This window comes from Pteropus medius, unplaced genomic scaffold (genome assembly GCF_902729225.1).
Source record: "Pteropus medius unplaced genomic scaffold, Ma_sr-lr_union100, whole genome shotgun sequence".
NCBI classification, from domain to species: domain Eukaryota; kingdom Metazoa; phylum Chordata; class Mammalia; order Chiroptera; family Pteropodidae; genus Pteropus; species Pteropus medius.
In genome coordinates this window covers 14,766,984-14,794,173 of record NW_024352785.1, presented here as the reverse complement: position 1 = coordinate 14,794,173, position 27,190 = coordinate 14,766,984, and the positions used below count along the sequence as shown (strand labels likewise).

Genomic DNA, 27,190 nt, shown 5'->3' with positions numbered 1-27,190 from the left:
AAGTCAAGCTTCCTCTTTATTAGATGTAGAAAGACCAAAAAAAAAAAAAAAAAAAAAGGTAAAATGCTCCTTGAAGCTGTCTTCTGAATGCTCTCTTAGGCAGACTTGCTCTACCCCCTTTAAAGAAACTTCTTCTGGTAGACACTGTCAAGATGAAAGATGGTTCTTCACTTCCACTCAAAGTACAAATAAGCCAGCATTTTGAAAAAGTCAGGCTTATTCATCATTTCAGCATTATCTGGCTTTTGTTCCCTGTAAATTTTCACTTTTGGTTATTAAAATATTCACTGTAGGAAACAAATTTGTAACCCATTTCTCATATTACCTACATACAAAAAAACAAAATTTGATATCCTGGGGTTTATTTGCTGAGGGCGCTTCCCATAAAAGCGAGTGAGTATGCACTGGGAAATTAGTCTGGTTAACTCCTTATGGACAAATGTTAGTCACAATCGTTCCACCCCTCCACCCCCAACTCTCGCCCCCAGCACTCTCCCCACCGCTCGACTTCCCGCCTCTCCAGGGCTGGTGACCTAATAGCATTTTTCTTCATGCATATTTTGGCGTCGCCCCATGGCCTGGCTGCCTTTGCCTGTCTGAGTCTTTTGAAATTCCTGCATGTTCGCCCCAGATTAAGCCGAGTGTGTCTCAGGATGTGTGTTCCGTTTTGTTCTTTCCCCTTAACGCTCCCTGTGCAACGTGTCTGGGGGGAGGAGGAGGACAGGACAGGGAGGGAAGGGAGGGGCAGAGGCGAGGAGCTGTCCCCCTTGCACGTTTCCAATCGCATTACGTGAACAAATAGCGGAGGGGTGGCCGGGCCAGAACGGCTTGTGTAACTTTGCAAACGTGCCAGAAAGTTTAAAATCTCTCCTTCCTTCGCTCCAGACACTGCCGCTCGCCGGGGCCGCCGCGCCGCTCTCCGTCGCCTTCCAGGACCGGGAAAGAGGCGAGAGGCGAGTGCCACGTCCCAGCAGCCGCCTTTACTGGAGAAAGGTCTGCAGCCCACCCTTGGCACTGCTTGGTGGGGACTAAGATACCCGCGCTCTGCCCGCCTCCCTGGTTGAAGACGTCTCTCTCCCTCACGTGATTTGAGCCCCGTTTTTCTTTTCCCCGATCTACGTCCTCCGGGAGTGGGGACGATCCGGCAAAGGGAGCGATGCGCTTCGCCTGGACCGCGCTCCTGCTCGGGCCACTGCAGCTCTGCACGCTCCTGCACTGCGCCCCACCGTCCACCAGCCAGCAACAGCCCCCGCGGGAGCCGCCGGCGGCTCCGGGTACCTGGAGCCAGAAAATCCAATGGGAGAACAACGGGCAGGTGTTCAGCCTTCTGAGCCTGGGCTCGCAGTACCAACCGCAGCGCCGACGGGACCCAGGCGTCACCGCCTCGGGCGCCGCCAACGCCTCCGCCCCGCAGCCGCGCACGCCGATCCTGCTGCTCCGCAACAACCGCACAGCAGCGACTCGGGCGCGGAACACTGGGCCGTCGGGAGCCACCACCGGTCGCCCCAGGCCCACTGCCCGCCACTGGTTCCAAGCTGGCTACTTGTCCGGGGCCAGCGACGCTGACGGCTCCCGCGCTAATAACCGGACAGAGCCGGCGGAGCGCCCGGCACTCAGTAACCTCAGGCCGCCCAGCCGCGTGGATGGCATGGTGGGCGACGACCCGTACAACCCTTATAAGTACTCGGACGACAACCCCTATTACAACTACTACGACACGTACGAAAGGCCCCGGCCTGGGAGCAGGTACCGGCCCGGATATGGCACCGGCTACTTCCAGTACGGTAAGCACCCCAAGTCGCTGGAAGCACTCGCATACTCCTTCCCCAACGTGGCTGGTGGCTCCCCGACGTGGCTGCCTGGGCGCGGCAGGCCCTAGTCCCCACAGATCCGATCCCTCCCCCTGTGCCTGCAGAGGCAGCCCTGGAATCTGGTGCAAACCGCGCGCCTGGCCCCTCCTGCTTCCTTTCCACTTTGCTTTGCAGCCCGGGGCGTCCCCCGTTCTCCTGCTACCCGCAGCCCGACACCAACACCGAAGTCCAGTTGGGCGAACGATGATGCGTAAGGGACACGGAGGGAACCGGAGCCCGGGTAGGGGGCGCTGGGTTGTCTCACTGCTATGCCCATCGCCTGCTGACGTTTAGGTCTCCCGGACCTGGTGCCCGACCCCTACTACATCCAGGCGTCCACGTACGTGCAAAAGATGTCCATGTACAACCTGAGATGCGCTGCGGAGGAAAACTGCTTGGCCAGGTACGGGCTGGGATTTCCGCTGCCTGGCTCCCCTGTCTTGGTTCCTGGGGCCGACTCTGTACCTGGTTTTAACCTCTCTTGCTCTGTGCAGACAAGAGTCGGAAAGTGGGACAAGAGCTGGGAAACAGGACTTGATCTCCTGGGCATGCTGACCTGGATGGAGAGTTAACATTCTGAAGATTTCTGTGGGTTCTAGCTTTCAAACTGCAGCACAAATCAGGGAGATGGAGCAAACCCTTTTCCCGGAGAGTTGGGGGTGGGGTCTCCTGTTCTTTTTCCAAGATCCTTAAACTCTGGAGACGACTGTTTCCAATCATTTTCTAATAGACAACTATACGATAACGTGGGGCGGGGGGTGGTGGTGGGGGGGAGGGAAATGCAGTGGAAGAGCTTGTTAATACCCCCTTAAAAGATTGGAGGCAAATTTGCCAGCGTGGAACCCCCATTGGCAAAAGTTAAGTTTTCTTCTGTTTGAAACTGCAATTAACTTAGTTGTTTTGGTATTACTTCAGCCAGAATAAGAGCATAAGCAAGAGCTTTGTTTTTCCATCAGTCCTAAAATAAAATCACAGCAATTTGGGGAACGGAGCTTGCTGCTGAGAAACCAGCAGAGGGAGCAAAAGATGTTTTGATAGGTCTCATAAAACTTTTTATAGTGTAAAATAAGGTCATCAATAGTATCTGAATATATATTCACACAAAATACATTAGAAGGAACATAGTAATGTTTATTAGTGTATTTCTTCTACTTTGACCCTTGATAACTGTCAGGCTAAAGGAAGAGAAGCTCATCATTTTCATTCTTGAGTCTTGCATCACTCACATCATTGCCCCGCCTATGATATTATTATAGTAATGTTATTGTTTTGAAGATAGTGAAGTTATAAAATTATTTATCAAAACTGGGTTTACTCTTTTAGTTATTTTGCCACCTCATATCTTAGTTAATTGTTAAAGAAGAAATGTATTGTTAAATTCAAAGTTCTTAAGTAAATGTGGATGATTTTTTATTTGGGATAATTTCGAGCTCAGTTTCACTCATTCATATGATTAAACTTGAATCAATTATAAATACAAATTTACTTATCACATGTAAATTCTTAATGCTAATTTTATTACGTTTTTACTTTTAAACTGTAGATTTCCATAGTTGTCATTCATTCACCCATTTGACAAATAGTCACTGAGGTCTACTTGCCAGGCACTGTTCTGGATCTGGAGATTCAGCAATGAACAAAATAAGCAAAATGCCCTGGTCTCTTGGAACTGATAGTCTAGTTGGGGTAGAGGGGCTGTTGCCATTAAAAATGAAGATTTTGCTTGTACTTTTGTCTTTAGTTATTATTCTATGAAAATGATGTTTTTGTTTTGTTTTGTTTTTGTTGTCGTTTTTCCAAAATCACAGCACAGCATACAGGGGAGATGTCAGAGATTATGATCACAGGGTGCTGCTAAGATTTCCCCAAAGAGTGAAAAACCAAGGGACATCTGATTTCTTACCAAGTCGACCAAGATATTCCTGGGAATGGCACAGTTGTCATCAGTAAGTGCATGGGCTTCCTGGATACTTCTGAGTTACTTTTTCATTCTTCAGATGATTCTTATACAAAGGGAGAAAATTACTTAATATTTATATTTAGAATTTGACATAATCAATGGTGTCTATCTTTAAGATAATTACATCAATTACTAGATCTTGTTGTTATCCTTTAAATTAGAAGCTCTAAATCTAATTTATTAAACTTTTACTTCAATTTACTACAAGTAAGATTTCTAAAAAAAGCCTATTGCTGCCAAGGGCATCTACAGTTAGCATTTAATAAAGATCACAAATTTTTATCAAAAAGATTCGGATACCATTCTCAAAGAGAGATGTAGATGAAATACTCCATGAGCTGAGAAGTACTTATCTCTATCTTTTAAAAGACCTGTATTGACTTTGCCTGTTCTGTCCTAAATTTAAAGATTTTCACATTAGATAATTCTATAATTTGCCTTAATAAGTTGCCCAAGTGTTTATTGCCAGGAAATCCTGATAGGTGTCCTTATATTTTCTTTAAGTTGAGCCATTTCTTCTTGTTTTTTCCTTAATGGGAGATGAACAGCTCAGAACTTGCTCTTTAATCAAATGAAACAATAGAAATGAGCACCAAATTTTCTGATAAAATAAAATTATTTCTAAATAAAAGTTTAAACTAGTTAAATAATAATGGTGGATAAAATATGCCATTTTTCGCTTTTACATTTTAGTAATGATTTTAAATCTATGAGAACTCAGTGTTTTGAAATCTCATAGAAACCTCCTCTTTTTTTGAATGAAACATTAGTAGTGGTAAGAGAAAATATACTAGAGAGCATACGGCAAGTTTTACTTAAACACAGATAAAGTTTTGTCTGTTCCTATTTAATATGCAAAGATAAAATCAGGTTGTAACGGAAAGGTAAAATGCTCAAAATAAGTCTTTTTTTTCCCCCTAGTAGCAAAGTAGCAAAGTTAAAAGCCTACAATTTTGATAGATTTCTATCTCTGGCGAGGAAAAAAATCTAGCATGAATCTGGCTTTAAGACGATAAACTTGATCTCAATTTTAATGTGCAAACAAATGTAAGGAAGCAAGGAGTCATCTGAAATCCTCATTGCTTTTTCTCTGTATGTTACTGACCACTCTCTCTGTGTTGTGTGGCACATCAGACATTACCACAGCATGGATGAATTCAGCCACTATGATCTACTTGATGCCAACACCCAGAGGAGAGTGGCTGAAGGCCACAAAGCAAGTTTCTGTCTTGAAGACACATCCTGTGACTATGGCTACCACAGGCGATTTGCATGTACTGCACACACACAGGTAGGTTGGCATCATAAAATCAGGAAACTGCAGCCTTCAGAGAGAAAACAAAGTGGTCTTCTATTTTCTTCCTTCCTGCCTGTCTTTTACAAACTCTTTCATTGAGGGGGTCATCCAGTCAAGATGGGAAATAATTGAGAAAAGAAAAGTCATGGCTTCATGATCCAAATTACTTTTAAAGTATTTCACCCTCAGAGCGGGTCACTGCACATACTCATGTTCCACAATAAAAATTAGCAGCACTTTACTCTCTGAACAAATCTGAATGGTTTCCAATATCTGCTTTCATTCTGTATTCCTTAACAGGCTTGGTAAGTAACTATATAAATAGATACCTCTGTTTTCTCACCTGCAAAACCATTCTTCCCTCCACCTATTAAGCTAAAAATAGAATGGTAATTGGGGTTAGTTAGCAAAAGGAGAGAAAATAAGTTTCTTAAAAAGCACTTTGAAAATCTGTCTCTTTTAATCATGCAAGTACAAGCAAAAGGACACAATTTCTTTCTCCACACATATATATTTAAACCTACAGTATAATTGATGTCAGATGTACTCTGGATGGATTTTTCAAAATCGTGCTGAGCTAAGCAGTTTGTAGGCTTTATAGTGGGAAAATCTGTGTCAGTTAAAAGCCATGCCAGTATTTCCACAAGAAACTCTAATTTGTAAAAGGACATTATAATTTTACTCCAGCCAAAATCTTGGCAAGGAGTAGTGAATGTATATAACTCAAGGCACAAAAGGATCAGCAGCTGGCATCTGGGAAGCAAATTCCAGGGCTGTGGCAGGAAGCTTTTTGGTGACCTAAATGTTACCATTGCTTCTTTTTCTGAGCTTAAAATGTCATAGCAGTTGAAGGAGGAAAAGGTTCAATTCCATGTGCCTAGGGGCAGCACTATTCTTTCAGCAAAAGAAGCTGTAACCTACCCACACATCACTCACATGTGCATACAAAGATTCCCTTTTCACTCGGTGACCGGCAGGTCTCACAGCACTCAATTGTACAGGAGACCTAGAGTTTATTCTCTTCACTTAGAAAAAGAGGCACTCTGGACAGCTCACTGCTGAAATATTTGAATCTAAGACTATAGGTATTTATAGTATTTCTAGTCCCCCAATTCCTGAGGATGACCACACTTCATTTTATATGGTGGCTTTCCTGTTAATCACCCTCTGTTTATGTCCTATTTAACTATTATTCACTAGGTCTTGCATTACAAGTGATTTTTGTATTTGTGTTTTTCACTAGACTGGCATTTCATTTTAAGGAAAAAGTAATTCTCACAAAGCCCTAATGTTGACTTAGATAGTTGTATTATAATGTTTAAATGTATCCAAATATAAAGCTAAAATAACTTCTTTATATTTATACTTTCACAGAATTCAAGTTCTTAGATAACAAATTTATATATTAAATATATATGAAACTAGAAACTGTCACATTAACCTCATTAATTTAATGTAATAAATAGCTATGTTTTGCTAAAACCAAACAGCAATTTAGACGGCCTCAGCTCAGGTTCCACATTTAATCCGTTTTAAAGTTTGACTTTGAATACATGAAATACCTGTTTGCTTAATGACCTTAAAATCTCCCATTTTTTTGTTATCTAGTTCAAATAATAAAAGCTCTGCCAGTTATCTAGAGTGCCAATTTCAGCATTTCTTTAAAGCTCTTTTGTTCATGCGAAAGTAAGATAAACATCGTAACATTATTAAAGCCTGTCTTAAGTAGGTATCTAATCCAATGACTCCCTTACAATGCCGTGAATGTAGTGGTAGCAATAGTAGCAGAAGCAACGATAATAAGAGCTAACACTTATGGAGTATTTCTTACGTGCCAGAATTAGAATTATGTGCTGGAATAAGAAACCAAAAAGTCTTCATTATAGGTTTACTTCTCAATATATGGTTAAGGAACAACTGCAAGCTGATATGAACCAAGGTGGCTATATGGTTCTCCCTGCCATCACACGGGTACTTTTGAGTGTGGCCTGTCTACACTATTATGTGCTGTGTGAGAGCACAGTTCTCCCCCGATTCTTCCCAAATCAAGCTATAGCCACATGCACATTGGTAGAACATGCTTAGATAATTTTGCCGTCTCTTTGGGTAATTTTAGGTGCTGAAATTAAATGGCAGTTTTGATAAAATGATTCTAGCATATGCTTTTTAATTTACTTTAGATTACTGTTAGAATAAAATACAACAATAAACGTTCTCATGAAGAACTAATAAGAGTCAAGAATACATACAGACTTCGATTTTAATAAACTTCTCCAGACTATAACTTTCTGGAGAGCAAGGACCATATCTCATTGAAGTGAATAACTTAGCAAGTAGAAGGATGTAGAATTTATTCACCGAGGCATATATTCATCCCTTTAATTCAACAAAATATTTTAATGACTGTGCGAGAGAGAGTATAGTGTGTAGTGTGGTGGTGAAGAACAGAGACCCTAAACCCAACTGCCTGAACTCTAAACCCGTTCAGCTACTTACAAGCTATGAATCCTTCAGTGCCTCACATTCCCCATCTGTAAAATGGGCATGATATTAGCACCTGCCTCATATAGTTGTGAGAACTGAATTTATATATGTAACATGTTTAAAACTGTTCCTGGCGCATAGTATATACTTACTAAATGTTAGCTATTTAAAAATGCAACCACAGACCCTAACCTTAGGGAGCTTACAACCTTTAATTAGGTATGTTTTTATATAGTATGATTATAATGCAGAACAGAAAAGGATACATATTATAAAAGCTTTAGACACAAAAAAGTTATCATGGGAAAAGTACAGGAAGATAATTTCCAGAAGAGGAAGTTGGAGAGGGTTAAATTGAAAAGAGGACATTTGAGCTAAATTGATTATTTTATGGCCTTTATTCCTGAACTGGTGATAGTCTAGAATTTTGGTGAAGTCCTAGTTTGTCACTTAAGATTGTATTTGTCACTGGTGATTTATGACACTTTTAAAAAGCTAGATGTATACTACCTATATTAGTCCTGTATTTTTTTTAGCAGGAGGCACTATAAGGCTAATATTGCATCTCAAGGGAGATGCAATAGTTTTATGTCAAACTCTTGTAAGTACTAACTAACTTAAAACTTAATTTCCACATAATAAGCATATTCTTTAGCATACTCTATTCATATACCATCTTTTAATTTTTAAATTTTGTTTTAGGGGTTGAGTCCCGGCTGTTATGATACTTATAATGCAGACATAGACTGCCAATGGATTGATATTACAGATGTACAACCTGGAAACTACATTCTAAAGGTAGAGACCTTTGAAAATAATGTACTTGCAATTTATTTTTATCGCAATTCAATAGAGCTCCTCCTCTGGATTCAAATGTTAACTAATCACTATCCCAAAAGCAATTATATATCTCCTAGAACAGTTTCTAAATGAACCTAGATATATAAAAGCATTTATTTTAAAGAACTTCAGGGAAAAATATACAGCCTCCTCCTAAAACTTCTTCAGAGTTTAACCACTTTCCTAACTTAACCCTCCTCCCTGCTTGAATTAATTGAAGCATGCTAGTTAGCCTTGTGAGAATAGGAAATTAACCAGTAAACACTGCTGATAAAATCACCAGTAAACATGGTGATGTCTGTGTTGCCCAGGTCAGTGTGAACCCCAGCTACTTGGTGCCTGAATCGGACTATTCCAACAACGTCGTACGCTGTGACATTCGCTACACAGGACATCATGCGTATGCCTCGGGCTGCACGATTTCACCGTGAGTCTTATTTGCCTAGCTAAATAATACTGTCATCACAAAGCATTTCAGTTCATCAACAGGCATTACACATGACATGCTTGTTGCTGCTACTTCTGTAGCTTTCTTATAAATTAGACCAAAGGTAGAAAATGGTAGAGTCTGCACTATCACATAGTTAGAACTGATCTTTTTTTGATAATGCTAAAGAAAGGGGGTTGCACTCGTTTTTATCATCCTAAAGCTTAGTTCTGAAGACAAGACATACACACAGAACACTACTGTCTATGCAAAAAGCTTATGTGGAGGCTGAATATGTAAAATATGCAATACACAGTGTGGGTGACCTTGTGGGAGCCCAAACAGTGGGGTTTCCTGCTCCTGCCAAACAGTCCATGAAGGAGCTCTGAAGAAATTCCTGGAGTTCTTCAAAGTACATTCTGAAAAATCACTGCCTAAAGTATGCCACTGAAGACATCGGACTGTCTGTTCTGAAGAAATCGAGAGTTCACATATTTAAGTTCCAGAACAAGTACTAGGAAAACAGCCCGCAAAAAGAGGGACGCTTTCATAATTTCCTTAGTCCTGAAACCCTTCTTTGAATGAAATCTTAGATAGAACCCCATATTAAATATTAACGGGGATGGTGTGATGATGAAAATAACTGAAGAAAGCTGGGTAGATTTGTGGTCTGTGCCTCACCCTGACGCCTAAGCACCACCTGCTCTAGTGTTGCTGAGATACTGATCCTAACTACAGATGCCACCTGTGAGTGACACCTTCCTAACAATGAGAATGCCATTAAAATGATACTGAACATGCATCAGCTTTGCCTTGATGTTGGAGAGGCACTGGCGGGTGACTCTAGGTCACACAATAAGGTGTAAAAGCTACACAAGAAACTAATAGAAATTTCCCTCTGATATACAAACCAGGACAATGGTTGGCCACACCATGAACCTGTTGTAGTTTGTGGCTATTCCCAAGTCCACCTATACCTGGGCTCTTGGACGGGGAGAAAATGAAGCCCGTGATCCATTCACAGAGCCATGTACTGTGGATTGGACTGCATTCACCTTGGAGGGGTGTTTTTTCCTTATTCGCATACAGGAGCAAAGCCTGTGCTTTACAAACGTCAACACAGCATTAGATGTAGATGAAGCTTATGACAGTGAGGTCCAGCACTGAAAAAAAAGATAATTAAATATATTCTTCTGAATATGCCCACAATATAGAAAACCTGGCCGGGTTTATGGCCCATATTGTATAGAACTGATCAGAGTATAACTGCGAATCCCCAGAACATCAGTGTTGTTTGAGCTAAAATAAAAATATCTGGATTAATTATTTTCTCTTAATTTTTGTAATTTCTTAATTTATTCATTCATTCCCTATTCATTTATTCAGTGGCACTCTCACATTTGCACTATGTATTTATTCAGGTCTTACACGACACTAGATATTAGAGTAATACAAAGATAAATATGATTCCTGATCCTGTATTGCTCCCTTATAGTCTTATTATAGTAATCCTAATTAATTACTCATGAATCTCTCTGTTTAATGTTTGTCTTCTGCTCCGCTCTGTCATGGCTGGGACATAGTCTCTTGTCTATAGTCTCTTGTCTACCACTGTACAAACACTGCCGGGTGTAGGTATGCTACCATGTAGCCTCTCATTCTATACTTGATTAAGATAAATTATCTTCTCTTTAGGAATTTAGAATTTGGTATTGAGAGGGTGAAATACGCACATAACTGTGATAGATACAATATGAAAACTTCTATGAGGAGTAAGATAAAATGCAGTAGACCAGAAGGGCCTCTGCTATAATAAGCCAAGAGACTCCCAGGTACAACTGCTGACCTTCCTCTAGAAGTAGGTCTGGATAGGAGAAGTGACACAACTCTATTGTTGCATAGTAGGTGTCTTGCTTTTCATCAGTAGAATCCATTGGATTGGATATTGCCAGATATTTAGAGCAAATAAAAAGTGTTATATTGCTCCAGCCTAGAGTTTTTTTTAACCAGTTGTCATTGATTATAACTAAACTGCAAGAATAGTTGAGGTAGAATTTTAATAACAAACACTGATTAGATGATATGCGAAAAAGTTTAATGACCCATAGTTAGTGATTCATACTAAAATAAGATCATATTTACCTATGAGTGGAAAATAATGGGAGATGTGCAGAAACCTTGACCTGAGAAAGAAAACTTTACCTTCAGCAGAAAGATGATTGCTTCTTATATTTTGACTTTCACTTCTGGCCTCCCTTGCTAGGGATCAGAGTTCAGAGAAAAGGGAAATTTCCTTTGGCTGAGAATCAGGAGTGGCTTTAGGATAGTATATTAATTGCACTGTGATGGCTGAGGAGGACTGCACTGGGGAGAGTTAAGAGGATGTCGGGAGGAGTCAGCATCACTGGCACCTATGGCAGAAAGAAACTGTAGGACATGTTTGGAAAAGCAAGTGTTCTCGTTTGGCTAAAGCACGTTTCATGGAGTTAAGAGTAAGGCAAAAGGATGGAAAAGTAAGTCGGGACCAGATCAGAGAGCACTGAAGCACAAGCTAAAGTGTCTGAACTTCATTTTGGAGACCATGCAGTCTTCATTTTCTTGAGCAGTGAGTGTAACTTGTCTAATGCTATGTGGTCAGTCTGGGGACTGACTGTATGCAGCAATATGTGAGTCCGTTGGTAATGCTATCATACTTTTTTTTAACTCTTAAAAACATATAACCTCTCAGTTTACTGATTGTTTTTCACACTAATTGAATATTTGAGAGCATTCCATTGGTGTGAACAAACCATCCAGTAAGAAAGTGTGCCTTTAATGTATCCTCTTCTCCCTCATTTTCCTCATTGTAAACAAAACATATGGTCCGAGTGACTCTATGGCCCAGGTCAGTTCCAGGACACTACAATTAAGTCCTCTTCTCACAGAAATTACTATTTGGAAATTGATGGTTTATGATTTGGACTAAGTCCATTCTTATTTCCTTTACCTGGGGATCTGTGATCACAATATAAATATGCCAATATTTTATTTATTGGCTTTGACCCAGTGTCTTGTCCATTAATGCCTCATTCTACATTTAAAACCATGCTGAAAAGTGACTAATGCAGAACAGTGAAGAGGCCATGACCCTGCTTCCTGGTGCACACGCCATACTTGTTCCATGGAGTGAACTCAACTGGGCCGAGTTGCTGGTCCGATAAGTCCTCCTTTACTCTTGATTGTTTCAGAGGGTGTTTATTTCAACTATAAATATCAAGTCTGTAGGCATCAGGCATACACTCTCTGTCACTGATATAGCTACTTTCTGCAAACCAGTATTAAAATTAAATATTAATGGATAATTTCAGAAGGTGGAGGGAAGTTGCTTAGGTGGAGGGAAATTGATACCTCAATTTTCTAAAAGGTTGACTTCAAACTTGTCTACTATACTCATTTATAATGTTATCAGATTAATAAATTGTTTCATTTTGTTTCTTAATATAGGTATTAAAAAGCAAGCCAAGACTTCCAATGGACAATACAGTGCCTGGTGTTCTGAAGTGGGGGAAAAAAATAGATTAACTTCGGTAGGATTTATGAATTTTGGAAAAGATAACAGAAAACAACAGGAATTTTCGTTTGAACTGTTCTATAACAAAGCACATAACTGGATTTTGAACATTTAAATTGTCATTATTTGGAAAATTTTTAATATTATTCACATTATTTTGTGAATTGACATGATGTTTCACTTCTGTAGTTGCACACTTGGCTCTTTTAAAGAAATCCAAGTTTTGTTATGCTCTTTTTGAAGTTGTAGTACAAGAAGGGAAAATAATATTTCAATGAATGAGCCAAAATTATTTTTAACTGAGAATATGCTTAGTGCTGAAACTTCAGTGAACCACAATAACTGGCTTATATATGTCCTGGCATAGATTAATTTAGAAATGAGGCTCCTACTGTTTAAATAGATGTGGACACATTTGGTGCTGAGGAAGGAACAAATATATTACTATTGGTGTCAAGAAATACTTCTATATAGCAGAGAAATGGCAATATATGTATTCAGATAGTTACACCCCTATATAAAATTTATGTTTACATTTTTAAATTAGTAGATAAACTCCTTTCTTTCTGTCAGGTGTACAATTTCATTCTGACTTAAGTCAGCTTTTGTTTTGGAATGAATTAAGTAATTAAGCTGCCCAACTCCTGTCTAACATTGGTTGATGTTCCATCTATGCTTTAATTTTCCTATGGGCAGAGACTTTTAAAGTGGCATTCTTAAAATTACCATTTTGGGGACTGGTATACATAGGACAACTGTGTCAATGGAAAGGTATTCTGATGATAGATCTGATACATCCAGAGATAATATACATTTAAGTATATTGAAATATTAGCCAAAAACATTTCCTTAATGCCATAAAACAACAGTCATAAGTCCCTCAAACCACAACTGTCTCTCAAATACTTTAAAAAAATAACGAAAAACATCTTAGCATTTTCAACTTTTCTACATTATTTTTAATGTTCAGCTTTTAAAAGAGGAATGCTAAAAAAAATTTAAATTACCCAGAATAGACAACATAATATGTATGGGTATGAGAACCATATAGGAACCTGGATATAGATCATCCAGGAATCATTCATTCATGTTTTGTGTATATGTCCAAAAGATAATCCAAATTTGCAAAGCACATAGCATTACATACTTGAGGGGTTGGTGAAAAATGGAAAAGAAAAAAAAATCTTCCTGCAAAACCAAGGAATGTGCTGCATTATCAGACAGCTGTGATTTTATTTTAAACTGTGAAACCATGTGCCACAACAATTTGGAGAATTTCTCTTTTCCCTAGATTCGAAAGGTGCAGGAAGAAATTGAATTACACTTTTAAGTTAGTGGTGCTTAAGCAGAAGTTTTCCTACATTAACCAGTATTAAAATCTCAAGCAAGATATTTCAAGTGCCAGAACACGTTAGGAAGAATTTAAAAGTGAGTAGGCATCCCTGTAGTATATACATCATGGAGTTGTAAAGTCAACACCAAATACTAATAATCATTCCACACTCATGGGTGCCGAGCATGGTAAGAGGGGCTAGAGATGGACGGTCATCAATGGGTAGATGACAGTGGGCCACATAAACCACATCTGCCAGGGCACACACTTACCAATAGAGAATACAGACAGCTTGATAGAGACCCTGAACTTTCATTTAGTAGTATCTGAGCTATGGAATAGCTACTTTGATGTACCCCTTTGCCTTAAATTGCTTTATAGTTTTAAGACTGTAGAATGATCCTTTCTTTCAAATTGTAATCTTTTCTAATAGAGATATTTTAACATATTTGCTTTTTAAACAACAGCAACAAAAAACTACTGTCAGTATTAATGCTGAGCCAGACTGGCATCTACAGATTTAAGATCAATTGTTTTCATCATGATTCTTACCCCTGCATTAGAAGCTAGCCAATATGCCTTTGGATGTATATGAGAAAACATATTTACTATCATTCATTGGGCCTTCCATCTGTCTATCTATCCGTCATCATATGAGAGCCTAATATATACCAGTCACTCACAGCTAGGCATTTAGGATATAAAAAAGGTGATCTCTAACCTCAATTAAGTATTAAAAACAACATTATTATCCTTCAGGTTCCCTTTATTTCATTTTTAATGACTCTAAGTACATGTCTAAAAAATTTTATTTTAAGCATTATTGTTTTTCATGACCATATTTTATTTTAAAAATAAGTTAAAAATTAATAGCTATATGCATGTATGTGTTACTAATAATTAAAAATATGTTTCGAATCCCTGAAATGTCTGCCTTTTAAATATAACATGTATCATATGGTTGATTTTAGAAAAAGAAGAGTTTTAATTAGGATGCTAAAGATTCTCACTTATTCCTTATATAAACATTCTTCCCCCTCAATTACCCTTAAACACTCTCAAATAACTCACAAATATTGGTTTAACACTCAATATTTTTGAGCCTCAAGGGATCTCATCTCTGAATAACCACCAAAACTCACAGAAAATGACTAGCTGATAAAAGTTATCTACTCATAAATTAAAAAGCAATCCAGTCTTACCAAACTCTCAATAAAAAACAATTGAAAAGGAAGTGGAAATGATACAGAGAATGTTGAGTACAGAAAAAAGACTGACTTTTAAACTAATAAAGACTGTGAAAAAAATGGACTAAATAGGAAAATAATTTAGTAAGTCTTCCATATGCCATATTAGTGGCCTCAATCATTCAGACCACAGTCTGGATTAAAGATGTCTTGATAATGGAGGCTAGGATGCAATCTCCCAACAGTACCAGGGCATATGAATCCACAACTTATATTTTTAAAAAATAATTTTATTCACAATTTCTATCAGGTAAATTATTCACTAGGCATTATTTGTGATAATGAGTAATAATTTTTTTCTCTTCAAAACCTCATAGGATAATCACGCCCATAAATATTCCCAATATTCAGATTTTAGAGGAAATGCAGTTCACTAAAATTATCATAGCACTGAGATTTCATCTTAGCAAATTGTATGCGAACACAGAATTTCTGGTTAGAAGATAACTTGTTTTAAAAATAACTTGTTCTGGTACTAACAGTGGAGTAACTGATAAGTAAAAATTCCCCCTTTTCTATATTTTTTATTTTTAGAACTCATATTCACAATTAATATATTCAAACAACAACTATATTTAATTCCCAGCTACCAAAAGTCCTGGGCCATTTTTAAACACTTTAAAGCATTTCGTTTATCCTTTAAGTTAAAATGGTGCTGAATTATTTCAACTTGAATGTAAAATGTGTTGTCTTAGCTCACAGGATAGAAACATTTAATTAATATATAACTGCTTGCTACGAACTAAGTGACATATCATTTGGTATTGTAATGTTTTTAATGAAGTTTTAGTTTCTTCCAAATTTTTCAGGAATCCTATTTGTAAAACATTTGTAACTTTTTGAAGAGCTCCTATTTTAAATGCCCAGACACGGGCTTTATATTCTTCACACTCTCACATTCTTTTACTGTATGCCTATACTATGACTGCAAGATTATATAAAAACGCCTTGAATAAATAATTTCAAATATCAATAGTGGTCATTTGTTGTTACATATAAATAAATAATATGAATTCCACTTTAAGTTAAAATCTTAAAGCCATGTGTATGGTTAGTGCTTTTGCTTAGTTACCATTTGTATTACCAAACTGTTTAATAAGCTCACATGGCTTTAAACTAGTCTATGGTTAAAAAATCTAGCTGATGTTTTAGAAAAGACACTATCATACATGAATGAACCCTAACTTTTGTCACATTACCAGTCATTTCTAAGGACACAGAATAGGCACCGTGAGAACAACCACACCGTTTTGATATGGATTTATAAGAAATATGCATAAGCATATATATACACTCAAGGGACACATCCAACTCAAGCTATAAATTATTCATATAAATAGAAACATTGCTATCATAGTAATCCTTATTTAAATGTTTAAATGTGTACTGGATTAGCCTGGTAGCTGATAACCTGAGAGAACAAACAGGCCCCAAACTGTGGACAAGTGTTTATTGCATAAAATTCGTAAAATTAACCCATAAAACAATTCACCTTTAGGGAGCTCTTGCAGGTGAAAGAGATGTATGTAGGTTTGTGGTTGGCAGTTTGCAGATTTGAGTTATAGAATATCATTGGTGATACTTAAAACCACCAATTTCCTGCTTCTTTGGCCTGCTTCAAGGCAAAATATCTGAATACACTTTCCTCATTAATGAAGATGACTTCCCTTTCTTCGTCAGTATCCCGTATTTCAAGCCCTGTTCATTATTGGCTCATTAACCAAAGACAGGAGAAGGCAGATTTTTCCCTTCTCAGAAAACCTGACTGCCTTATGTTACTCATTTATTAATATTTCTACTCCTTGCCACAGATGTTAATAGAGGATTAAAATGCAGGTTGAATAAATTACTACATGAGTTATAGTAATTCACAGCTTAAATTTAAACAAAGCACCCACATCACACCTCTTCTAATTTGAATGAGTAAAATATCATTTCTATAGAATTAGCAGAATACTGATTTCCTCAGGCATGTCCTGAGGAATTCTAGTTTCACAAGATAATCTACTCAAAAAGAACCCCATAGAAAAAAAAAAGCATGGGAAATGTTATCCCTGAGGTAGAGACTCACAATGCACATTACCATGTCAAAGATCCCCAGAAACTCTGCAGTAAAGAAACTACTTTATCTTTGTGATCCAGTGTTTCTCAGATTTGTTTTTGCCATAAAAATCTTTTTTTAAAAATAACATTTATTGTCCTGTTTAACCATTTTCTCTGGGAAAATTCTGGGGTATGCGTTATTAATTATCAGTTGATAAAAATGAGATCATTTGTAAATTACTTAAACAAACAGATGACAGTGGCAGCATTTGAGCAGTAGGACACATGGATACCTGGAACCCACCAATTTACTGCCCGTCTTGCTTCCCAAAAACGATATGATTAAATAGGTAAAACAGATGTAGAATGATCCTTTCAAAGGAAGGGATCATTTCAACCTCTAAACCATGTTCTATTTTAGAAGGAAATCTAGACCTTTCCTATTTGTCAGATAACTTGAATGCTTTTAGATATTCCTAATTAAAATCTCTCCTCTTCCAAATATTAGTTGTTGAGGGTGAATCAATCATTTTCTTCATTGTTATTTATTTTGTACATTTAAAGTTATTTTATGTTATACATAATAGCATCATTTAAGTAAGTTTGAAATAAATCTTAACTCTCGCAAAGGGCAGGAAAAAACAGACAACTTGGAAATGAATGACTTGGAAAGATATATGCATGTATTTTCAATTTGTTGCCAATAATTTGCTGCTTAACTATGGGTAACAGGCACCAGCTTTGGAAAGAGAGACAAAAAAGAGCACAAAACCAAAAGTTGAACCAATAGTACAATGGTGAAGAATATGCCAATGTCAGTCACCGTTAGAAACACAGTATTGCTAGTTTAGTTCCCAATTTCTTTACATATCAAGGCAAACCAGAGTTCATGAAAAAACTGTACATCATAGGAGTTAAAGACAAATGTAATGATAGTGCTTGATAAGAGACAACTCCTTTAAAAAAAAAAATGAATCAAATAATGTTGGATCTTCATTGCATATATCTTACTGAACTTATGCATAAATTTGGAGCCTGAAAAACTTGGAACCAACATTACCAACTAGTCCTTTGCGAACTAGTGAATTATACCATTTCATACAACAAATATCAGAGTTGACCATTTTCAGTAATTACAATGCCATCTTTTTTTAGAAGAACGATATCAGGAATAAAACCTTTTATAATAATCTACAGTTGGGTTGCTGCTGGGGTAAGAAAGGTTCATGGATAAATAAACGATTTGGTAGTTGTCATCACTTCACTTTCATTTTAGGGCTGTTTGGTTTCTGGTAACAGGAAACCTGTTCAGTCAAAAGAAAAATTTATAGGCTCATGTAATCAAAGAGGAAGGGCAGAGGTAGTGTTGCCCCGGGAGCAGAAGGAACCAGGAAATTAAACACCATCAAGGCCATGTTACTGCTGCCTTTTCTCTGTCTGTATATCAACTTCATTCTTTTGACTTAGTTTCTCCATTAAGATGGAAACCTGCTGCCTGCAGATCTGGGTACGTATTTATACAACTTGTTGACCAGAAAGAAAATGGCATTACCCTATAGCTCAAGTCTGAAAAATCTAGGGGAAGGCATTTCATAGGTTCAGTCTGGGTTACATGCCAATTCTGGGCCCCGTCATTGTGGATTCCATGATAAGATCGGATTGAGTCAAGTGTTCTTCCTTACTCAATCACAGAAGTCAAGGAGACAGATTCAGGTCAAAGAGACAGCTTCAAGTAAGAGAATAGCTGCTCCCATCCAAATCACATGACTGCATTTCGACTTTATGTGTGGGTGTAAGAGGAAGGTGGGGGAAAGAAAAATGATTCACCAGGGAAAAAGGGTGTTATTATGGATATTATCAAAGAGAAGATTACTGGGAACCAGCAAGCCACTTTATGTCCAGCAAAGACTAATAAAATCAAATCTATATAATCCAACTCATAACCTTTCCTTCCAAGCTGCTCATCTACCTGATTTGTGTTAAGAGAACCCCAGATTCTTGGTATCTCAGGACTGGCTTTTTCTCTCCAAAAGAAGTAATGACACCTTCCACTCCTCTTCAACATGATTTCCCTCCTCTGCTGGCACGTCTAAGCAGCCTGCTCACTCCCACCCCACCTTCTGTGTTTCATGAAGTCTTAGTAGGGCATTTTAGAAGGGAACCTCATCCTTAAAATTAAGAGAAGATCCCAATTCCTTCTTATTCAACCAGTTACACTGGAGTTGCAAAAAGGAGGGTCAATACAAAAAGAAAAAGGGAAAAGAATAGAGAAAGAGCCATTCTTTAAATGTTTTGCTCCTCTAATTGCTACCCATTCCTATGGACCCCTCTACCATCCATCTACTCTGTTGTTTGTCTTTGACAACCAGTGAGAGACTCTCTCTAGAAGGAGTACCTTAGGGAGGGAGAACATTGCACTCTATAATTCTATTAGTAACATGGTGCTTTTAACACATTACAGTCCCCGTAGAGTGTATAATTCAGTGGAGGAGCAAGGAGGCAGGGCAACCTCAGTGAAAAGCACAGCAAAATACCACTGTTCTGGAAGAACTGCGGTGGTAAATGAAAAGCTTGAGTGAGAGTAACAAGTAGTCAGTTATACCTGTCCCTCTCTCAATATTCTCTTGGTGTTCTCACCATTTCTTTTAGTTAAGTGTATAGAAAAATGTACATGTGGTTATGTTATGGTGAGGTGAGAGTAATACACAGGTATGATAACTCATCCCAGAGGTCTCTGAACCTGAGTGAGAGAGCATCAGTAACTGTTAAATTTGCTCTGCAAATAAGAGATCTAACGGGATGAGGGCACAGGGATGGGATGGAAAACACACACATGGTGCAACTTCTTCACTAATTTAGGCAACCTGCTCTCTGGAAAATGACCTGTTAAGCCAAGATTTTCCTCCATGGCCCAGGCTGACCAAAGATGCCTTTTAGTCTTCAGGGAGTTATCCTGTTATTTTTTCAGAGTTTGAGAAGGCTTATCAGGAGTTAGGCACACATGACCTTATTCCCTGATCTCTCCTCCCTGATTTTCTCAGGGGAATACTTCTGAATATTAGAGATGTGGAAAAAAAAAGACACTTTCTCCTTTACTCTCTTCACACATACGGTATTTCACAATTCAGCTACAGGGGGCCCTCTGGAATTCTTTGTCTCTCAATGATCAACAAGAGGCCAATGTGAGTGCTTTAACCTTAAACACTGGTCTCATTTGAATCTGACAGAATAATCTAAGAGTGGACTTCACCCTATCACCATATTTTGGATCTAGACTCAAAACTAATACTTCCATCCTTATGACATGGAAACCATTTAATTTGATTGTCATCTGTATAATATATTCATTTCATTAAGGTAACTACTAAGGTAACAATTTTTAATATCAAATATCTCTAGTTGGTATTCAAATTTCGCCAATTGTCTCATAAATCTCTTTTATTTAAGTTGGTTTGAATCAGGATCAAACAAGGAACACACACTGAATTTGGTTACTATGTATTTTAAGACTTTAAAATATATATATATATGTTTCCCTTTTATCATTTTTTTTGTCTTGTTATTAATGTATGTGAAAAAATAGGTATTTTTACAGAATATCTATTGTCTGATAGATTTTTCCACATTCTGGATTTGAAGACTTTATCCTGGTAGTAGTATTTAATACATTTTTCTGTTTACTATAAAAAGTCATATCTACAGACTTGACCAGATATAAGTTAGGTTTGATTTGGGGAAGCAAGAAGACTTGATAGGTAGTGGTATGTCCTTCGTAACAGCATCATATGAGGAAGCCCACGATGTCTCTAGTTGTCTATCTTTCTGTGATTTTAAGGACAATCAGTGAGTTCAGTGTTGTCAGTCTGATGTATCCACTATAAAATTCCCCATCAGATTTTCACCTACTTATTTTAGCAGCCATTAATGATCACTGCTAGCACCATTATCAAATTATTAAAATTAGTGATTTTTAAAAAAGCGGAGAGTATTCCAAAATGCTTCTTCATTTGAACTGAACTATTTGTTTCTTTCATTGATGTACTTTATTCAATTAAATAACATTTAACATGAAACTTGATAACTGACTTTTTTTTTTCCTTTTAGTAATTTGAGATAGCTTTGGAACCTTATGAAAGACATCCAAGGTGCTGTGCTCTTTCAAAAAAAAAGACAAAACGTTGTTTTTGGAGCTGTTTTTGTCATGTGCATGAGTATTTTCCCTCCATTATAGTCAAATGTAATTTTAACCTTACACAAATGATCTGTTGATTTGAAATATCATGGGAACACTTTGACCTAGAACATTTTCAAAGAGGTTAGTTACTGGAAATACAAGCTAAGGACACTGGCAAGGTGGTTATATTACATACTTTAAATCTCTACACAGTTACATAGCTTGCTTCTCAGATTTTTCAATTTCAAATTTGGTTTCAAAATTTCCTGTAAATTTCAAAAACCCTAACTGACATTCAAGGCCTTCCCTTACCTGGCCCCAATTCCCACTTCAGGGTTTCATACATATCCAGCCACTTTTGTGAATTCTTGCCTCCAGTCAAAACAGACAACTGACTACTTCTCACAGACTTCTTATCTCCCCAGGGGTAAAGAACTTGCCCTTTTAACATATAGGGACTTTACCTCTCCAACTCTTAAGTTGTCTTGTTTCTTTTTTATAGATTCAGCTTGTAGTTTATAGCTATTGTTTCTTGGCTAGCACCTTGTTTTCCTACTTTTTAAAAATAATTACCACCCTAATTTCCTTTTGGGGACATACCTCCCCCTGTTAATTATAGCATCCTACACCAGGTAATAAATAGCTCCAGGTCCCAATAGATAAATTAAATGATACATTCACCCTAAAAATTTAATTATAAGCAAACGGACTGAAAGATTGATAATGGTTAGAAATGGTTAGTTGGCAGTCAAATGAGTTTCTCAAGAATTAATAGCTAATATTTACTGAGTGCTTGTCAAAGAACCCTAACTATGTACCATGTACAGAATTCTATTTGCAAATGTGGCAGGGCTAGGTTTTAGTTTTTATTTTGTTGTTTTCTCATTATTTCCCACCCTCTCTTCTTTCTCATTTACACCCAGTTGGTCATTTCTCCACTCTTAATCCATATCCACTCAGGAACAAAGATTCAAAAAAATCATAGCCCTCAAGCGCCAGACAATTTCTACAGAGATATTTGTAGTACTGTTTTCTCTGCCTTCAAAAGAACAAATAAAGCTGGAACTGAAAATAAAAGAGGAGGAGGAGGGTAGAGTGGGAAGTCAAAGTGGAAAGGGAGTAGGTCAGATAAAGGAAGGACAAGAGCTTTCAGAGGTTCAGGGAGCAGCGTAAAACGTTCTCTGGTTTCTCACCTATGGATAACCTGCGATTCAGCGGTCCTGGATACTTGTCAAGAAAGGGGTAAGGGAACTTGGATAGATACTTTAAATGAAGATGAGGGGAAAAAACAAAACAAAATAAAACAGCTTTACCATAACCAAATTGGTAGTGAATAAAATTGAAACTGAATAAGATTCATGGGAAATTCCCCTATGAATTCAGTGTAGAAACAGTGATAATTTTATTTTTTCTTTTCCAGTCACCTACACCTATTATATTCCTTTTACTTCTAACTGCACTGGCTTCAACATGAAGAACAATGTTAAATGAAAATGTATTAACAGTATAATAATAGCCTTCCTTGTTATGTTTCTAACTTCCAATATTTCTCCATTAAGTTCAAAATTGGCTTCGTCTAAGACACCCATTTTCATGCTGAGAAACAATCTTTCTTCTATTCCCAGATTTTTAAGTGCTTTGTTTAGAAATAGATTAGTAAACTTCTTGGCTTTTTATGGGATGAAAAGAATTTTTTTATTAGTCTTACTGGAATGATGTATTTAATCAAATTCAATTGCTAAAATTTAGTTAACCATGGTAATCGATGCTGGACAACTTTGAAAAATACAGAGAATTTGTTTTGCAATACTATTTGACACTTTCACGTCCACATTTATAAATGATTTGGCTCCTCCCACACCTCTATAATCTTAAGTTGGTTTAATATCAAGATTATCCAAGCTTCAGACAAAATGCCATGATGATGTAGTTGTTAACTACGCACATCCTAGCTTCACCACTTACTGGCTGTGTCATCTGTCATAGGGTGATAGAACAGAATGTAAATGCTGTAAACCTTCATAAGGTAGAAATGAAATAACTAACAAACATTGAGAGGAGAAGGAAAAGAAAAGGTAAGTTTGCTAGTTCTTCCTATTTTTATAGCTAGAGTCAAAATATGTAATTTAAAGCAGATAAATATATCCATCTGTTTACTGTTAGATTTATTAATATAAAGGTAAACCATAAGAAAGATAATACCACCAACTAATATTCAGTAGTAGAGGAAAGCATGCTAAGAGAAAGAAATGTATTAATTTAATTATTACTCAGAATAAGCAGTAAATAGATACTGTCTAAAGTGTGGCTTGACAAACATGGACTATTGGCCAAATCAGGCACATAAGCTGTTTTTGTAGATAAAGTTCATTTAAATATAGCCATGCCCATTTGTTTATACATTGTCTATGGCTGTTTTTGTGCTACAATACCAGAGTCAAGTAGCTGCCACACAGACCTTATGAGATTCAGAGCCTAGAATATTTACTGCATCTCCTGTTACAGAAAATGTTTGTTGACTCGTGTTCTAAAGCAATAGAGTATTAAGTGCACTACATAAAATTATAATTATAAAGATAGCTTCTGTTAAAAATATAAATATTTCATATTATAAAAGAACCACTGACACACAAAAGTTGCCTAAAAATTATGACAATGTGAATGACAGCTGACTTCTCTATAGAAGCAAAGTCAGAAAACAAGGAGATATTTTCAGAATGATGAGAGAAAATAATTACTATAAGATGAGTTACCCTACTAGACTGTCATTTGAGAATGAGACAGAAATAAAGACATTATTCTGAGTCAAAATCTACAGAGATTTACCATTAACAGAGCTTCACTACACAATATTGAAAAATATCTACTTAGTAGGAAAATGACTAGAAAGAAGGTTGGAGACATAGAAAGATTGATAAACAAAGAAACTGGTAAAGATCTGAGTGAATCTTTATAAACATTGACTATAAAAAGCAATAATGATATTGTCTATTTTGGAGATAAAGTTAAAAGGCAAAACACAAATACATGCAAGATAAAAAGGTGATCAGAGTTATGAAGCATCTGTTTTGCTTGGTAGGCTGGTAGAGTTACTGAGATTAATTTGAATTTTAAGAAAATATTCACTTTAAAATTTAAAGAGTAGCTGCCAAAAGAAATTCCAAAATAACAAAAAGGGAAAATGGGAAAAAATTTAAAATGCAATCAAAAAAGGTAGGAGAAGAGAAAACTAGTAGCCTAGAAATCACAATGTATCAGCATGTATAGCATACGGCTAAGAAGCACACTAAGGAAAAAACTGTATACCTTACTTAGGTAAACCAATAACTAACCTAAAAAAAAAAAAAAAAAAAAAAAAAGCACAAAATATAAATATGTAAAATAAGACAAAAGAGTAAACTAACCCAAATTTGCAGAGTTAATTTTAAAAATCAACAGATTATACTGTTTAGCTCTGTAGATAAAACATACATATATCATGAATGAAATGGTTATGTTTTAAAGAAAAATATAAATTGAGTTCAAGTGAAAATCTAAATAGATAAGTTAAGATATAAAAATAAGAGAAAACTGTCAAAATACACCAGGCAAAATTGTTTTTTTTTTTTTTAAAGTTATTCCACTAAGTCTTTAAAGAACAAGAGAGAAAAATCTTATAATCATTATCATAAATGCTTAAAAAGCATTTGATAAAACTCAACATCCATTCTTAATTTTTAAAAAATACACCTCAGTAAGAGGAACAGATCTTAACATCATAAAAAATATCCATCTAAATCTAAAAGTCAATTTCATGCTTAAGGGGAAGCACTTTCAGAAGCATTCCCATTAATGTCAAAAGTAGGCAAGGAGGTCTACTTTTGTGCTATTATTTTAAGTTGTACTAGAGGCACTGGCCATTCCACTTAGATAAGAGTTTTAAAATTAGGAGCAGGTAAAATAATCGTTATCCTAAAATGATCCAATTTGGAACCTGGAAAAATGCAAAAGAAACAATGGAGTGACCATTAAAAACAGTGAGTTTTTAAGGTGGCTGAAAAAACTGTCAGTATACCAAAAATAACCAGTTAGAAGGTTAAAAACCAGACAGCATTTATAACATGAATAAAATAAAATATTGTTTGGAAAAAAAATTAAAGTCAAAAGACAATCGACAAAATGAAATTCTTTGCAAATCATCATAGGTAATGGATTTATTTGTCTAACATATAAAGAGCTCCTACAAACTAATAAGAAAAAGACTAAAAGTCCCAAATATTGTCAGAAAACAGGTCATAGAAATAAAAATACAAATGGCTATGCTAATTGTTCTCACTTTAAATTAATGGCGATAAACTCCAAATAGGCTCCTAGGGCTGCCCAGTAATCACACTGTTTCTGATTTCAATTATTCTCATACTTTTCTTAGAGGATTAATTCATACCTTATTCTCTATAATAAAACATTACCTTCTCTCCCATTCTCATTACACTGTTACTAATCAAGTCCAAGCCATCCAATCTCTCATTTGGGTTATCCTAATAGCCTCTGAACTGGTAGCTGCAGCTACTCAACTGTAGGAGTCATTGATAAACTGAAAAATAGTTGTATATATCCATGATTATTTCTTCAAAATAATATTTATTCAAATATTTATAGAATATGTATTCAATAAAGCAGATATTTAAGTGAGCACCTACTGTGTACTAAGCACTGTTTAAGTTTGGGACTTTGCAGAGAAAAAAACAAAGTCTTTGAATGCACAAAGCTTATATTCCAGATGAAGAACTGATAACCATATAAATATATATGTCAGGTGATTACTGCCATAGAAGAAAAATCAAGCAAGGAGGGAGCAATTATAATCAGCTGATGTTTTCTAAGGGAGGTCAGAGAAGCTGTCCCTAATAAAATGACATTTTCACAGACCTAAAAACCTGAAGGACAGAGCCTTGCAGATATCAAAGTGGAGAACATAAATATAAGCACTAAAGAAAGTAAATTCTAGGCATTAATAATGCAATTATAGTACTTACAAATTTGATAGGGCCTGAAAACCTCTCCTTTTTTACAGGTGGTGCCTATCTTACAAATAAAAAATTCAAAAGTAGTTTACACAAACTTTAGACATGAGCTAAATTGGTTGTTGTCGGTATATGTGAAGACTATGAACTTCTGTCCACGAGAGAGAGAGCTAAGCTAAACACTGAATATTCATACCATGTTTAGTTTAAAAATAAACACAAATAACCTTCTTCCTTTCATTGACCCTCTAAGTTTTGGCTGTTTTTACTGAAAAACATCCTTTTAATTTTATCCGGAAAACAACATGGAGAATAACTTTCTTTCAAAACAAGTTTCCCCTTGAAGAGAAACACATGTTCAAAGTACAAACAACATTCCAGTATCTGACTTAAGGCTACTTAATTTCTGCATGATGATGTCATATTTAGGCTACTGAACATATTCCTGTATGTATCATTTCTTCCACAATTTTATACTTTAGGCCTATTCATGGAAGCGAACCTACTGTTTTATGCAACTAGAGAACAAAGAGGTCATGTATAAAATACAAATACTTCCCAGGTAACGAATAATTTCTAGAATAATCAAAATTAATATTCCAACATAATTCTTCAAAATAAAATTTACAAGCTAATTTAAAAATTTGTTTGTAAAGAGAAAACATAATAGCCAAGAAAACTTTGAGGGGAGAAAAAAAAAGTCTTATGAGTAAACCAGGATACCAGGTATCTAAAGAAAATATAAGGCTATCATAATTTAAAATGTAACATTGGATCAGAGAAATAGATATGTGAAAAAGGGAAAAAGCCTAAACACTTCCATAATTATATGGTGACATTTCAAATCAGTAGAAAAATAACTCAACTTCTCAAAAATAGCATTAGAACAATATTCATTATAGAAAAAATAGAACATTAGATCCCAACCACGTGTCATACATATATTAAAGTAACCCTAACCCTAGCTGCAGTAACAAATGCA

The 27,190-nt window shown here is 36.6% G+C and overlaps 1 protein-coding gene and 1 long non-coding RNA gene across 4 annotated transcripts; one reads left to right on the top strand and one right to left on the bottom strand.

The window, feature by feature from the left end:
* Positions 1-535: 535 nt before the first annotated feature.
* LOX (lysyl oxidase) lies at positions 536-15,961 on the top strand. 3 transcript variants are annotated; one of them, XM_039848532.1, is made up of 8 exons: positions 536-655; positions 886-1,784; positions 2,145-2,253; positions 3,659-3,796; positions 4,945-5,101; positions 8,294-8,389; positions 8,743-8,858; positions 12,342-15,961. In XM_039848532.1, the coding sequence occupies exons 2-8, from the start codon at positions 1,157-1,159 to the stop codon at positions 12,346-12,348; spliced, it is 1,251 nt and encodes a 416-aa protein (XP_039704466.1). In that variant the 5' UTR covers positions 536-655; positions 886-1,156; the 3' UTR covers positions 12,349-15,961. The 3 variants fall into 3 exon arrangements, with proteins under 3 accessions (XP_039704466.1, XP_039704467.1, XP_039704468.1); XM_039848533.1 differs by lacking the exons at positions 536-655; positions 12,342-15,961 and having other exon boundaries at positions 765-1,784; positions 8,743-8,862; XM_039848534.1 differs by lacking the exons at positions 536-655; positions 8,743-8,858 and having other exon boundaries at positions 770-1,784.
* Positions 2,957-27,190, bottom strand: LOC120590873 (uncharacterized). Its single transcript, XR_005649797.1, has 2 exons — positions 25,654-27,190; positions 2,957-3,853 (listed from the first exon to the last, which is right to left on the bottom strand). It is a non-coding gene; the product is annotated as an uncharacterized LOC120590873 (long non-coding RNA).

Excerpts from the sequence above, each read along its gene's own strand:
- LOX (XM_039848532.1), top strand. The coding sequence starts at position 1,157 with ATGCGCTTCGCCTGGACCGCGCTCCTGCTCGGGCCACTGCAGCTCTGC. Across the intron at positions 3,797-4,944 it reads GAATGGCACAGTTGTCATCA|ACATTACCACAGCATGGATG; the intron begins GTAAGTGCATGG and ends GTGGCACATCAG. Across the intron at positions 8,390-8,742 it reads CTGGAAACTACATTCTAAAG|GTCAGTGTGAACCCCAGCTA; the intron begins GTAGAGACCTTT and ends TGTGTTGCCCAG.